The 14305-nt window shown below is 38.9% G+C and overlaps 2 protein-coding genes across 2 annotated transcripts in view; one reads left to right on the forward strand and one right to left on the reverse strand.

Annotated features, from left to right (window-relative positions):
- Positions 1-3195: 3195 nt before the first annotated feature.
- LOC107694765 (small nuclear ribonucleoprotein Sm D1-like) lies at positions 3196-8006 on the reverse strand. The gene is made up of 4 exons (XM_016494446.1): positions 7907-8006; positions 7294-7370; positions 3404-3595; positions 3196-3321 (listed from the first exon to the last, which is right to left on the reverse strand). The coding sequence occupies exons 1-4, from the start codon at positions 7918-7920 to the stop codon at positions 3242-3244; spliced, it is 363 nt and encodes a 120-aa protein (XP_016349932.1). The 5' UTR covers positions 7921-8006; the 3' UTR covers positions 3196-3241.
- A 3210-nt stretch (positions 8007-11216) lies between these two features.
- Positions 11217-14305, forward strand: part of LOC107694764 (cleft lip and palate transmembrane protein 1-like protein) — a 10692-nt gene continuing 7603 nt past the window's right edge. Inside the window, exons 1-4 of the mRNA XM_016494445.1 lie at positions 11217-11756; positions 12837-12931; positions 13068-13257; positions 13346-13494. Coding sequence (XP_016349931.1) covers positions 11592-11756; positions 12837-12931; positions 13068-13257; positions 13346-13494 — 599 coding nt within the window. The 5' untranslated portion in view covers positions 11217-11591. The remainder of the gene's footprint in view (positions 11757-12836; positions 12932-13067; positions 13258-13345; positions 13495-14305) is intronic.

The raw sequence follows: 14305 nt of genomic DNA on the forward strand, positions 1-14305 counted from the left end.
AGGACAAAAGGTCGGCTACCACATTGTCACGGCCTGGGGTAAATTGCAGACTGTAATTATACTGCCGAAGACGATCGTACCAGCGATGCAGTCTCACTGGTTTGTGGCCCGTTCCCGATGTCGCGAGCAATGTCACCAGGGCATGATGGTCCGTCCTCAGGGTGAAATGGCGACCATATAGGTACAGGTGCCATCTTTCACATGCCCAGACACATGCTAGCGCTTCTCGCTCCCCCACTGAATACCGTTGCTCCGTTGGGTTAAGGGCACGAGAGGCAAAGGCTATGGGCTTTTCGACACCATTCTGTACTTGAGAAAGCACAGCACCGATTGCTGTGGCAGATGCGTCGCAGGTGACCAGAGTGTCACAAGAGGTGCTAAAATGCCCTAGAACTGGTGGCGATGTAAGCTGAGCCTTAAGGGTAAGCACAACCTCCGTACATTCTTGAGTCCATACCCAGGGTTCATCTTTCCGCAATAAGTGCCGCAGAGGGGCTGTAGTGGCTGAATACTGGGGAAGAAGCTTCAAATAATAGCCTGTCATTCCCAGAAAGGAAGCTACTTGTGCTGGCAAAGTTGGTTCGGGGATGGACTGAATAAGCCTCCACATTGGAATGAAGTGGATGAATCCCCTCTGCCGACAATTTGAATCCCACAAAGTCAATGGTTGGCACAGCAAAGAGACATTTGTCACCATTGAGGGTCAAGTGCTGCTTGGCTAGTGCATCAAACGCCTTACTTAGGTGCTCATCATGGATCTGTCTAGTTGCCCCATGCACAACCACATCATCCAGATAAATAACCACACCTGGTATGCCAGCTAACACAGAAGTCATTATTTTCTGGAAGCAGGAAGGGGCGGAGCTAAGGCCAAACGGCATCCTGGTATAGCGAAAGACCCCCGTGTGCGTCACAAAGGCTGTTGGGTTCCTGCTGCTTGGATGTAAGGGCACCTGCAGATACCCTTCTCTAAGGTCCAACTTGGAGAACACTGTAGAACCATAGAATTGGGCTGTGAGTTCCTCAGCAGTCGGCAGTGGATACTTGTCAGGGATTACTGCCTTGTTTACATGCCGCAAATCCACACAGATACGTAGGGCACCTGATTTTTTTGTAGCCACCACCAGATTTGAAACCCAGGGCGAAGCATCCACAGGCTCAATGATACCTGCGTCTTGTAGCCGCTGCAGTTCAGCCGTCACCCCATCACGAAGGGCCAGGGGAATGCAGCGTAGTGGTTGAATAACAGGGGTGACAGTGGGATTGAGGAGAGGTTGATGGTTGAATGTGGTGAGGCAGCCCAGCCCTTCGAACAGTGCTGGCCACTGTTGCTGCCAGGTTGTAGTCACAGCCAGAATAGCAGCACCCCCTGAGTCCACCACCGTGAACCCCAAAGCAGCGAACAGATCTAGCCCCATCAAATTTGCTCCCTTTTTTGCCACATGAAATACAAACGAAGGGAGTGTTTTTGTCCCATAACAAACAGTCAATTCAAGTGAGCCCAGTATTTCTATTTTGGAGTTGCCATACCCACACAGGGCAGTAGAGGGTGCACCCAAGGGAAGAGAGTTAAAAAACTCACTGTACGTGTCGGCATTCAGAAGAGATACACTAGCTCCTGTGTCTAAGAGCAAAGGGACGCACACATCATTTAGAGTTAAAGTACATGATTTGAATGTCGCCAGTCCTGATGTCACATTATGAATAATGGTGGGTGTAGAGTGGGCTGTGTGTGTCTCTGATCTGGTGGGGGCTGATGGACAGACATTGGCAAAATTATTTTTTTCCCCCGCAGTTGTGGCATGTTTGGCCCCAGGCTGGGCAGTTATGAGCTCTGGTGTTATGAGAGTGAGATCCACAGTTACCACAGCACTGCTGTTTTTGTGGTCGCTGTTGCCGTGTGAGATACATTACAGAATCAGGAGTATCAGCAGCTGCTTCTGTGCCCCTGCCTGGTGACTGGTCCATGGGTGGGGGTGCATCCATGTGTGCTAGTTGGCTGGGTGTGGGCTTAGTTTGGTTTGCCAATGTGGCTGCACATTCTGCTGAACTCTCAACTTGATATGCAATGGCTATTGCTCTAGACCAGTGTTTCCCAACCTTTCTTTAGTTGCCATTCCTGGTTTCAAAGTCACCCTTTGGAAATTTTAACAGATTTGTGGCACCCTACAAAATTAATTTTGTCACAATATACTGTCATACAGATATGATTTGATATATTACAAAAATTTGTCCATCAATGGTGGCAATCAGTAGGCTAATTTCTAATGAAAATACCTATTTTAATGTAGGCTTTTATACATATGTAAACATTATTTACCCCGGTTGGGAAACACTGCTCTAGACAGTGATAGATCTCAGATTCCAATAATAGAACTTCCCAAATTTTCTCATTATTTGTGTATGATGGGATATTGTCCTCTTTTGGAAGGCCAACCAAAGTAGTTTCGCTTTCACAACGAAACACAGCGCCTTCACATGGCGGCAGCAACAATACTACAGCGAGAATAAAAGTTACGCCTTCTTTCTTTGCGTGAACATTTGGGCGGCGTTATGCAAATCTTCCCACATAGTGAGGTAGATATGTGGGGGCGTGTTAGAACGAGCCGTTTTAGGTAGGAGTGGTGGACTCTTAACTTTTATAAAGAATATCTCTTTGGATTTGAGACTTTAGTCTTTGCAACTTTACAGATCTTCTTTATGCACCAAGAGCTTGTAACACTCCAAAGAGAAAGGAAAACGTGAAATCGCATCATATGACCCCTTTAAGTATAGAAATCTTAATATTAAAATAACCTTGTATTTCCTGGGTTCCCATGAACAGCAAACTTCAGATATGAGATGAAGGGAGAGGTTTTCAGTAGCAACTGCAGTAAGCACACTGAATTAACTGAACAGAAAAACAAACTCTATTGTGGTCTAAATTCAGTTTAAATAAATAATATTATTCTACTTCAACTGGCCATTATCATTTAAATAAAGTGGTACATCCTTCAGCAAACACCTACCCAAGTTAAATCGAGCAGTTTGACAAAAATGTAGAAAAATAACCAGACACCTTTGCAGAAACATCTCTGCCTTATATGATCAGTACAAACAGCTCAGCAGCATAAGACGCAAAACAGTTTTCAAAAGAAATGAATTTAATGTACAAAATTCAAACAATCGAGAAAAAATATTTTCTAAATGAAAAAAAGAAAATGCTGTACAAAGCGCATAAATGTACAGTGGCTTGAGAGATTCATCTCCTCGGCCCGCCGCGTCCACGTCCTCTTCCTCTGCCACGACCCCGTCCTCCTCTTCCTCGAGCACGGCCAGCCACTGTAAGAAAGAGACGCAACCAAATTAGCATTTTCTGTGATCAGTTTGTCATGTTCAGTTCAGACGGTTTTCCAACACTCACCAGCCTCTCGCTTCTTTGCCTTGACTTTGGGCTCGATGTCGACCAGCAGCGTGTCCAGAGGAAGACTGTCGGGCAGGATGAAGTAGCGGATGTTGTTGCCACGGATACTGAGAGACTCCAGCTGAGTGGGCTCTCTGTTTTTGAGGGTCATCTTCACAGCTTTGACGTGAGTGTTCATACTGACATCCACACCTGTTCACAGGATTCAAAGAGAAAACATTCAGCCATCTGTCAATTCAAGAATCGCTCTTTAAAGGATGTTCACTTCCAGAATTTAAATTTCCTCATTTATTCACCCCCATGTCATCCAAGATGTTCATGTCTTTGTCTTCAGTCGCAAAGAAATTAACATTTTTGAGGAAAACATTACAGGATTTTTCTCCATATAATGGACTTCATTGGGGACCAACGGGTTATAAATTGTATTTTCAGTGCAGCTTCAAAGGGCTCTACACTATCTTAGCTGAGGAATAAGGGTCTTATCTAGCGAAACAATCTGTCATTTTCAAAATAAAAAATGTATATACTAGGGATGGGAAGATTCCTCGATTCGCTCGGTGCATCGCCATTAAAAGTTAACTATGCGATGCACTGGTTTAAAAAGTGTGCATTGGAATCGCGATGCATCGTTTCTAACATGGTTGCATCGGTAAAAACCGATTTATTTATATATAATTACTAGTTGATGCGCTATACTTTTATTGTTTAGATAGTGTGATTTCTCCTCTCTAAATTGTTTCTCAAGCGCGTTCTCTCATGCACCACTTCTACTGCGTGAATATGAAGCATCACAACACCACGGAGACCCGAGGAAAAGCGGGGATTAAAGTCCAAAACCTGACCTGAAATAACCTATCAAATCAATCTGGGCTAAAGCGGTTCCATAAACGACAAATCAAGTTCACACAATCTCGCTAGTTTATGCACGTTAAGCAGCTCTTAATGTCGATCATGGATCAAATCGATCCACCTCGGCAAACAGCGAATAGCTGTTTAATGCATTTGAGACGTTGTGTTTTCCTCAGTGCATAACTGACATGTCACAGTTATATTCTTCATCTGTAAATGTTAGAAAGTCACGCAAACATATCCATTTTGCTGTCAGGAGTGGGCGAGGCACGCGAGAGCAATTCCTCGATTCGCTCGGTGCATCGCCATTAAAAGTTAACGACGCGATGCACTGGTTTAAAAAGTGTGCATTGGAATCGCGATGCATCGTTTCTAACATGGTTGCATCGTTAAAAAACGATTTATATATAATTACTAGTGGATGCGCTATACTTTTATTGTTTAGAAAGTGTGATTTCTCCTCTCTAAACTGTTTCTCAAGCGCAATATTTTATTTTGCTAAAATATTTGTTGTTGGACATTAAATGTGTCTTTTATAGAATTTGTATTTTTATGATAGCAGTAACTGAGTTAATTAATGAGTTAATGAGCGTTTCTTATACCAGTAAAAATAGTAATTTTCTTTATTTTCATTTTTAATTCAGTGATTTTTAACTTTTAATTTAGTTATTTAATGCTTTAAAGAGCAATTTTAGATTGTAATGTTCTACTATAACTATAAAAGGTACAGCTGTCATAAAACCAGAGAGAAAGGCTGCATGGCTAGAAACTGTAAAAACAAAAAATCGATCCACCTCGGCAAACAGCGAATAGCTGTTCAATGCATTTGAGACGTTGTGTTTTCCTCAGTGCATAACTGACATGTCACAGTTATATTCTTCATCTGTAAATGTTAGAAAGTCACGCAATCATATCCATTTTGCTCTCAGGAGTGGGCAAGGCCGACGCGAGTGAATGAGCGCTGCTGCGCGCATGCGCACTAAACAGACTGAGCGCAATAATTCTGAGTAAAATGCTATAACTATAAAAGGTACAGCTGTCATAAAACCAGAGAGGAAGGCTGCATGGCTAGAAACTGTAAAAACAAAGTCAAATAATAGTATGTAAGAGTCAGTGGTAATATCATTACGTTCCTATTGGTCAGTGTTAGAGGAACTCAGCTTAATCTGACAGTTAACCTGCTTTAGTCTCCCAGCACAAGTTGCCAGGGTGACTAGCTTGATAGGCCTGTTAAATTTGCATTAATTAACCAAATAATTTGACAATTAGTCAGACTAACTGAAATAAGCCTTATGAAACAGGCCTTGAGGCATTAGAAGTGATCATATTTTTTCCATTGCATAGAATTGCATCGGTTAGAGGAACTCAGCTTAATCTGACAGTTAACCTGCTTTAGTCTCCCAGCACAAGTTGCCAGGGTGACTAGCTTGATAGGCCTGTTAAATTTGCATTAATTAACCAAATAATTTGACAATTAGTCAGACTAACTGAAATAAGCCTTATGAAACAGGCCTTGAGGCATTAGAAGTGATCATATTTTTTCCATTGCATAGATTCATATGTATCTTTAATGTATCGAATCATTGGCTATGCATCGAGATGCGTATCGTATCAGCCCGAGTCATGAGATGCACATCCGTAGTATATACACGTCTTGCACTAGCTCGATTTCACACATTACATAACCAAGTTGGATAGGTCACGCACGGTTAGCTCTTCGTCTGTGTACTCCGATTCAAAAAGTTAGGGTACGGCGAAAAACTCCATCTCATTTTCTCCTCCAACTTCAAAATCGCCCGACATCGTTGTTTTACCTTTTTTTGTAAAGGGCGTTTGGCTTTCTTTGCACGGTCTCTTTGTAAACGCTGGGTCGGTTCTTCCGCCTACGTCACGCGTGACCTTTCCAACGTGACTACGTAATGGGTGAAGTTGAGCTAGTGCTAGACGAGCATTTATGGTTGAAGTATATACATTTTTAGTTTAAGAAAATGACAGATCGTTTTACTAGATAAGACTCATTCCTCGTGTAGAGCCCTTTGAAGCTGCACTGAAACTGCAATTCGGACCTTCAACCCGTTGGTCCCCATTGAAGTCCATCATATGGAGAAAAATCCTGGAATGTTTTCCTCAAAAACCTTCATTTCTTTGCGACTGAAGAAAGACAGACATGAACATCTTGGATGACACGGGGGTGAGAAATTATCAGGAACTTTTTATTCTGGAAGTGAACTAATCCTTTAACGTCATTAGAAGTGATCATATTTTTTCAATTGCATAGATTCATATGTATCTTTAATGTATCGAATCATTGGCTATGCATCGAGATGCGTATCGTATCAGCCCGAGTCATGAGATGCACATCCGTAGTATATACACGTCTTGCACTAGCTCGATTTCACACATTACATAACCAAGTTGGATAGGTCACGCACGGTTAGCTCTTCGTCTGTGTACTCCGATTCAAAAAGTTAGGGTACGGCGAAAAACTCCATCTCATTTTCTCCTCCAACTTCAAAATCGCCCGACATCGTTGTTTTACCTTTTTTTGTAAAGGGCGTTTGGCTTTCTTTGCACGGTCTCTTTGTAAACGCTGGGTCGGTTCTTCCGCCTACGTCACGCGTGACCTTTCCAACGTGACTACGTAATGGGTGAAGTTGAGCTAGTGCTAGACGAGCATTTATGGTTGAAGTATATACATTTTTAGTTTAAGAAAATGACAGATCGTTTTACTAGATAAGACTCATTCCTCGTGTAGAGCCCTTTGAAGCTGCACTGAAACTGCAATTCGGACCTTCAACCCGTTGGTCCCCATTGAAGTCCATCATATGGAGAAAAATCCTGGAATGTTTTCCTCAAAAACCTTCATTTCTTTGCGACTGAAGAAAGACAGACATGAACATCTTGGATGACACGGGGGTGAGAAATTATCAGGAACTTTTTATTCTGGAAGTGAACTAATCCTTTAACGTAAACTTGACGCAGATACTTTGACACTGGTGTAAAAGCTCCTATTTTGTTGCATTATTGTGAATCATAATTACCTGTAATGGTGCCATGGACCTGTGTGCCATTCTTCAGCTCAATGGTGACAGTTTCATGGCTCAATTTCATCAAAAACCTGTGGGATCCCAATCAAAAACATTGACTTTTACATTAACAACCTTACAGCAGCACAAATATCGCATTTTGCCAAATCCATTACATAATGACACCGTCTTCAGTTTTATTTATTTAGGAATTCGACAGCTAGAAATATGAAATTGTACTTTAAACCTCTTAATTTAGTCTTAATTGTATAATATTTCCCTAGTAACATAAATACACAGATTACATTTGTAGTAACAAGCAAACAGAAAGTTACTAGCATTAAAAGTGGCTGTTTCTATTGCTGCATTTGTTAGATTGAAGCCCCGGCATCTATTAACTTAAATGCACAATTTCATCAATCTAAGACTAAACCCACGAATTACACGTTTAAAACAAGAAAAACCCAAACAATCTCATCCTGGTTCATTCATTCCCGCCTGCTGCAGCTAGCAGCTAGCGGCTAACAAACAGCTACACACAATCTAACTCCATCCGTCCGATTACATCACGTGTCGCTGCGGAGAATCGGTGCATATTAATAATATAATACATATAGAGGGTTATTACCTGACGAGTTTCATGCTGGCGGTGGATTTTGAGAGTAAATCCTCCACCGAAATCAGAAAATATTGTAGCGCAAAACGACAGAAAAGCGTCGGACGCTTCTTCTTCTGGTGTTAATGGCGGTTGGCAAACCAACTTAAATGGTGCATTCCCGCCACCTACTGGATAGGAGTGTGGAGCGCGTAATGATTGGAAGTTTGAGAACTACAGCCAAGATTGCACAGACACAGCTAAAGGCAGTGTTGGGGAAAGTTACTTTTAAAAGTAATGCATTACAATATTGCGGTACTCCATTAAAAAGTAACTAATGACGTTACTTTTTATGGAAAGTAATGCGTTCCGTTACTTTTGCGTTACTTTTAAAATATGGACAGGGCTTGCAAATATAAAAACCTTTTTAACACCAAAAGTGAAATGAATAAGCCTCAGGCTGAAGGGAGAGTACATTTACGTCTGTACAGTAGAATGCAGAAGAAGACATTTCAACACCTATTATCAAATAAACTATTTGAAAAAGTAACTCAGATATTCTCTTGTAAATTAAAAAGTAATGCGTTACTTTACTAGTTACTTGGAAAAAAGTAATCTGATTACGTAACTTACCCCCTTACCCCCAACACTGGCTAAGGCTTTATGATTTTCTTCTAAAATATCTAAGAGATACAGATTTGATTAGAAGAATTTAGTTTTTTTTTTGTAGTACATTATATATTCGTTCATCGAGGCCTCACACTCCATCCCAGTAGGTGGCGGAAATGCACCTTAAGCTGGTTTGCCAACCGCCATTAAACACAAAAGAAGAAGAAGAAGAAGAACTATAGCCAAAAAAAATAATAATAATAATTGGGGAATCACTTCCTGTGCGAAACGGAAGCAGAATCCGTGACGATGCATGGACGGCATGCCACTACACGCCAAAATCACCGGAATATTTCACACAGTGGAAGATACATTTAAAATATTTAATTAATGTAATATATACATTAATTAAATAGTAAAACAACTAACTTAAATAGTAAATACACTTTTAGGTAAATAAAAGTAAAAAGTTTAGGATCGTATTATTATATATTTTTGATAATGATAATACCTTTAAACGTCTTTATATCCATGCCTAGACTATTGACCTCCAAAGACGTGTAGATGTAAATATGTGTTTTTAAATTTTTTTTGGGTCGATCCGTATCTTTTTTTATTGTTGAAATGATGATTCTTTACAATAAATTTTAACAATTAAGTCCACATTCACAAGAAAGAAGAGCAATCTTAATCTGTAAAACAGCATTAAAGAGAAGAGAGATTAAATAAATAATTACAATAATAATAATAATAAATGATATTATATAAAAATTATATTACAAATGTGTTTTTAAAGGTTTACAAAACTTGCAACTATTTTTATTTGGCCAAAACAGACATTTTTTTTTTTTTGGTTCGATCAGTATCTTTTTTTTTTATTATTGTTGAAATGATGATTCATTACAATACATTTTAACAATTAAGTCCACATACACAAGAAAGAAGAGCAATCTTAATCTGTAAAACAGCATTTAAGAGAAGAGAGAGAGAGAGAGAGATAAATACAATAAAGTAATAATAATAATAATAAAAACACACACATATAAACAACTAAACAAGTTCAAATTATCTTCCTCCTTCCGTAGGACAAAATCAAGGACTACAGTGAGGGAACTATACAATAAAAAAATCCTCCGTGAAATCTAACAGTATGCCATTCTTTTAGTTATTAATTTGCATTAGAGGCTCTTTCAGGGATTACATTTCTAATAAAAATAAATTACATTTTGGTATGCCTTACAAGCATTACATTACAAGAATACATTGATAGTAATTAATATGGTTAAAGGGGTCATATGATGCTTTTTTAAAGATAATTATTTTGTGTATTTGGTGTAACAGAATATGTTGACATGCTTTAATGTTCAAAAAACACATTATTTTTCAAATACTGTACATTATTGTAGGTCCTCTATGCCCCGCCTCTCTCAAACGCTTCGTTTTCTACAGAAAACTTGAAATCGCATCATATGACCCCTTTAAATTCAGATATATACAGATGCATCAGAGTGGGGAAAAGGGTCAGTGAAGAACTGTCAGTATATACAGGGGAACTGTTGGTTAGCTTTACGGTGGATAGAAGATACAAGGCCACTAAGGGCAATCATTTGTTCAGATTCAAGCTCATCGTTAAGCAGTTTACAGTGTAATTCAACCAGCAGACCAGATATTTTAATAGAGATTAGAAAAACACTACATAGAATTATGGGGCTTATGGTGGGTTTTTTATGGATCCCAACACACAACAGAATTAAAGGAAATGAAATAGCTGATAAAATAGCAAAGGAAGTTACTAAAAGTATTCATATTGATTTTACAGTTAATATCAGCAAGGCAGAAATCAAGAGCATCATTAATAAGAGATTGGAGGAAAGGTGGCAAAGTCAATGGGGAAAAAATCAAGAAAAGGGCAATGGTTTCATAGGATTCAAAGGAAAGTGGGAGAAATGAGGTGTACAGTGAGGAATAAGTGAAGAAATAATAACATCGAGGCTTAGGTTTGGACACACTGGACAAGATAGGTAAACATAACACAGGGAAATGTGATTTCTGGGGGCAGGAAGAGACAGTAGAACATGTTATGATATATTGTCAGAAATATGAAACAGAAAGAAGACATTGATTCAAAAATTGGGAGAGATGAAAATATGATTTGATTTAATATTTTGCGGAAAGAGTCAAAAGACAAGTGTGATAATCTATTGTTTCAATATAGAGAAACTAATTTAAGTGGAAGAATATAGTTTTTTTAATGTTTTTTTTTTTTAAAGGGGTCATATGATGCGATTTCAATTGTTACTTTCTCTTTGGAGTGTTACAAGCTCTTGGTGCATCTGCGGCATTGGTGAGTATGGTGACAGTACACCACAGTATGGTGAGGGGCGTAACATTTCCGTCACACGCTTGAGGTATTCGGCCAATCACAACGCACTGGATAGCTGGCCAATCACAGCACACCTCGCTTTTTCAGACCGAGGAGCTTTGTAAAACTCGACGCGTTTCAGAAAGGCGGGGCATAGAGGAGAAACAATAATGTACAGTATGTCGAAAATAATGTGTTTTTTTAACCTTAAACCGCATAAACACATTTCATTACACCAAATACACAAAATAATGTTCTTTTTAGCAACATCATATGACCCCTTTAAACAACAATGAATATGTATATGACATCCTGGTCCACACTCCATACCAGGTGGTGGCGGTAATGCACCAATAAGTTGTTTGCCAACCGCGAATAAACCCAAGAAGAAAAAGAAGAAGGAAGTGAAACCCGAAAGTAAGCGCTCATTGAAGCATCGCGTCGAAAGCGAATCGAGCGATAAATGAAAGAGATTAAACACGCTCGCTTTATCATGAGCAGCCATCGGTGACTTTATACGCGATATCTGAGGATGCTGGAGTCTAACGCGGATGAGATATCAGAGTAGCAGTCTGGAGAGGTTATGAACAATGCTGATGTGTGGACTCGGAGTGTCTGTGCATCAGGACTGATCGACAGCTGATCTCAGCTTTGTTTTCTGCATCGAGCGTCCGAACAGCATGTTGATGAGCGGCTGTTGCTCAGGTGTGTCCTCTGAAGCGGCGTGCTGGGATTGACGCAGTCAGGATGTTTCCTAAGACCTCGCTGACGGCTCTGATCGTGGGGCTCTTTCTCCTCTACGTGCTGCACACATGCTGGGTCATGTACGGGATCGTGTACACCAAACCCTGCGAAAAACCCAAAAGTGACAGCTGCATCTCACCCTACCTGGCCGGAAAACCTCGACTGCAGGTGAGTAAATCATGTGCTGTCACATGTGAACATTTACTTTCAGACAATGCATGTAAACGCGCAGGTCTTTATAGAGCGACATACTGGTGCATACTAAGATGTGGACTATTAATTAATAAAAAAAATTACATTGCATTTTGGTACATTAGCACAATGGAAGGGGCCCCAATTCTACAATTTAAAAGGCATCTATATAGTTTCTTGTGAAAAGGCCAGATTTATACTTTGAAACATTTTAGTTTCTAATTTAGTTAATTAATTGTTTTTTTCTAACTCATTATAGCACTGTACTAAATATTTATTAACTAATTACATTTCCTATTCATTATTCATACTGTTATTTATCAATTTATTTATTTTTATTGAAATTAATCATTTTATATTTATTTTAGTCTAATTTTATTTATCCATTTATTAATACATGTTAATAAAATTGTATTTGTTGAACTATTTATTTTAATCAAATTTGTATTTATATTTATCTATTTATGTATGTTAATGTATTTTATTTATATTTTATATATATATTTTATCCTACTGTTTTATTTATTCATCTATTTATTTTTAATCTAATTCATATTTATATATTTTAATCTAATATTATTTTACATTTTTGTATTCTATATATTTGTGTATTTAAATCTAATTTCTATTTATTTTTATCTATTTATTTTAATATCAAGTTTATCTATTTATTTATATTTATATACATTTTATTTATATATCAAATTTGTATTTATTCATCTTTTTATTTATTTATTTAAATATTTTTAATTTTTTTGTTTATTTTTATCTATTTATTTATTTATTTATTTTAATCTCATTTTATATGTATTTTAATCTCATTTATTTTAATTCTATTTTTAATTTAATTTTATTCCGTTTTTTATATTATTTTATTTTTACACTGCTTTTCTCTAAACATTTCCACATTTCACCTGCATTAGCAGACATTTATTCAATTTATTTATTTGAATGGTAAATAATCAACATTATACAATACAAAATACATTCCAGTAAAAATAAGAATATATAATAATAAATGCAACAACAGAGATAATTTGGACGTGTGTTTAACAGCTCAGCGTCTACACTGCATTAAGACCCAATGCTGATGGTGGACACAGTCTGATCCACAGAGAGGAAGAGTTTGATGTCAACACCAGGTTTGAGAGGTAAAAGAGAAGTCATTTAATAGACAGAACTAACATTATATCACTGTTACTCTGTATTTTCGTCATGTAGGGCTTCATTTGTGTCCATTATAAGCAACTATCACATACCAGATTTACTCTGTCACATCTTTTCAAGGTTAGTTAATGTGTCTTTGCCGAAGAAGACCCGCAAAAATGGGACGCTGTACGCCATGGTGTTCCTGCATCAGGCAGGAGTCTCGCCATGGCAGGATCCGCATCAGGTGCATTTAGTCACGCTACTGACCACATACATGCTGCCCAAACCTCCAGAGATCAGCCTGATCACGGGGCAGGACGAGCCGCAGGTGAGCTGACGCCCACGTCCTGCATCTGAACAAGTTTTGTTTCCGTGCTCCTGTTTACATTACACAAACCAATCTGATTTGTACTCAGAAACCGGATCAGCAGAAGCAGAGTAGCGACTCTGAGCTGGACCGGCCCGTTTCTCACTGGCGTTCCCGTCTGACAGTGAACGTGGTGTCCGAGAACTTCCAGTTTGATCGAGAGGCCCTTCCTGGAGACGTGCACCGCTACATGAGAGTGTGAGTCCATCAGGTTCATTCATATTACACCTGACCTCTGCAATGACCTTTAGTCCATTAAAGGAGACATATTATGCCCCTTTTTACAATATGTAATATAAGTCTCTGGTGTCTCCAGAATGTGTCTGTGATGTTTCAGCTCAAAATACTTCACAGATCATTTATTATATCATTTTGAAAATGCCTATTTTGAGTGGAAGCAGAAACACGCTGTTTTTCGGGCCTGTCTCTTTAAATGCAAATGAGCTGCTGCTCCCCGCCCCCTTTTCCAGAATAGAGCTGCCATTACAGTTCGGACCTGCTAAAAACATCTGTTTTGGTTCTGATTATCATGTTTATCGCGCTGAAATCATGCGTTTTAAACCAGATGAGTTCAAATGTCTGATATACGTTTTTCTGAGTGCACACATCCGAAGCACACGGACAGAAAGCGGCTGTCACAGCATGCGAGTACTAAACTAAGTTCTCATTCACACACAAGTTTACGTTAAAAACACACGAGTTACAAAAAACAGTAGGTTATGTCTGTGAAGGTAAACAGCTGGGAAATAAATTGCATGTTTATTTTAGATCTGTGTGGCAGCAGCAATATACATTAAATAAATCAATAAATCCACTGTTCTCGTCTCCTCTGAGGCTGGGACTCTAAACAGTGTTCTGTGCTCGTCTGTGCAGCCAAACACAGAACAGTTAGCATGCTTTGCTCAAACTTTCACCATGGCATTAGAGCTGCTACATCGTTGTCGCTTGCGAAATCAAATGACGGCACCGTGAGTGTAAACTTACAGATTAAGGGGCGGTAATATTATAA

Source organism: Sinocyclocheilus anshuiensis, unplaced genomic scaffold (genome assembly GCF_001515605.1).
Source record: "Sinocyclocheilus anshuiensis isolate Anshui unplaced genomic scaffold, SAMN03320099.WGS_v1.1 scaffold1497, whole genome shotgun sequence".
Classification (NCBI taxonomy): Eukaryota; Metazoa; Chordata; class Actinopteri; order Cypriniformes; family Cyprinidae; genus Sinocyclocheilus; species Sinocyclocheilus anshuiensis.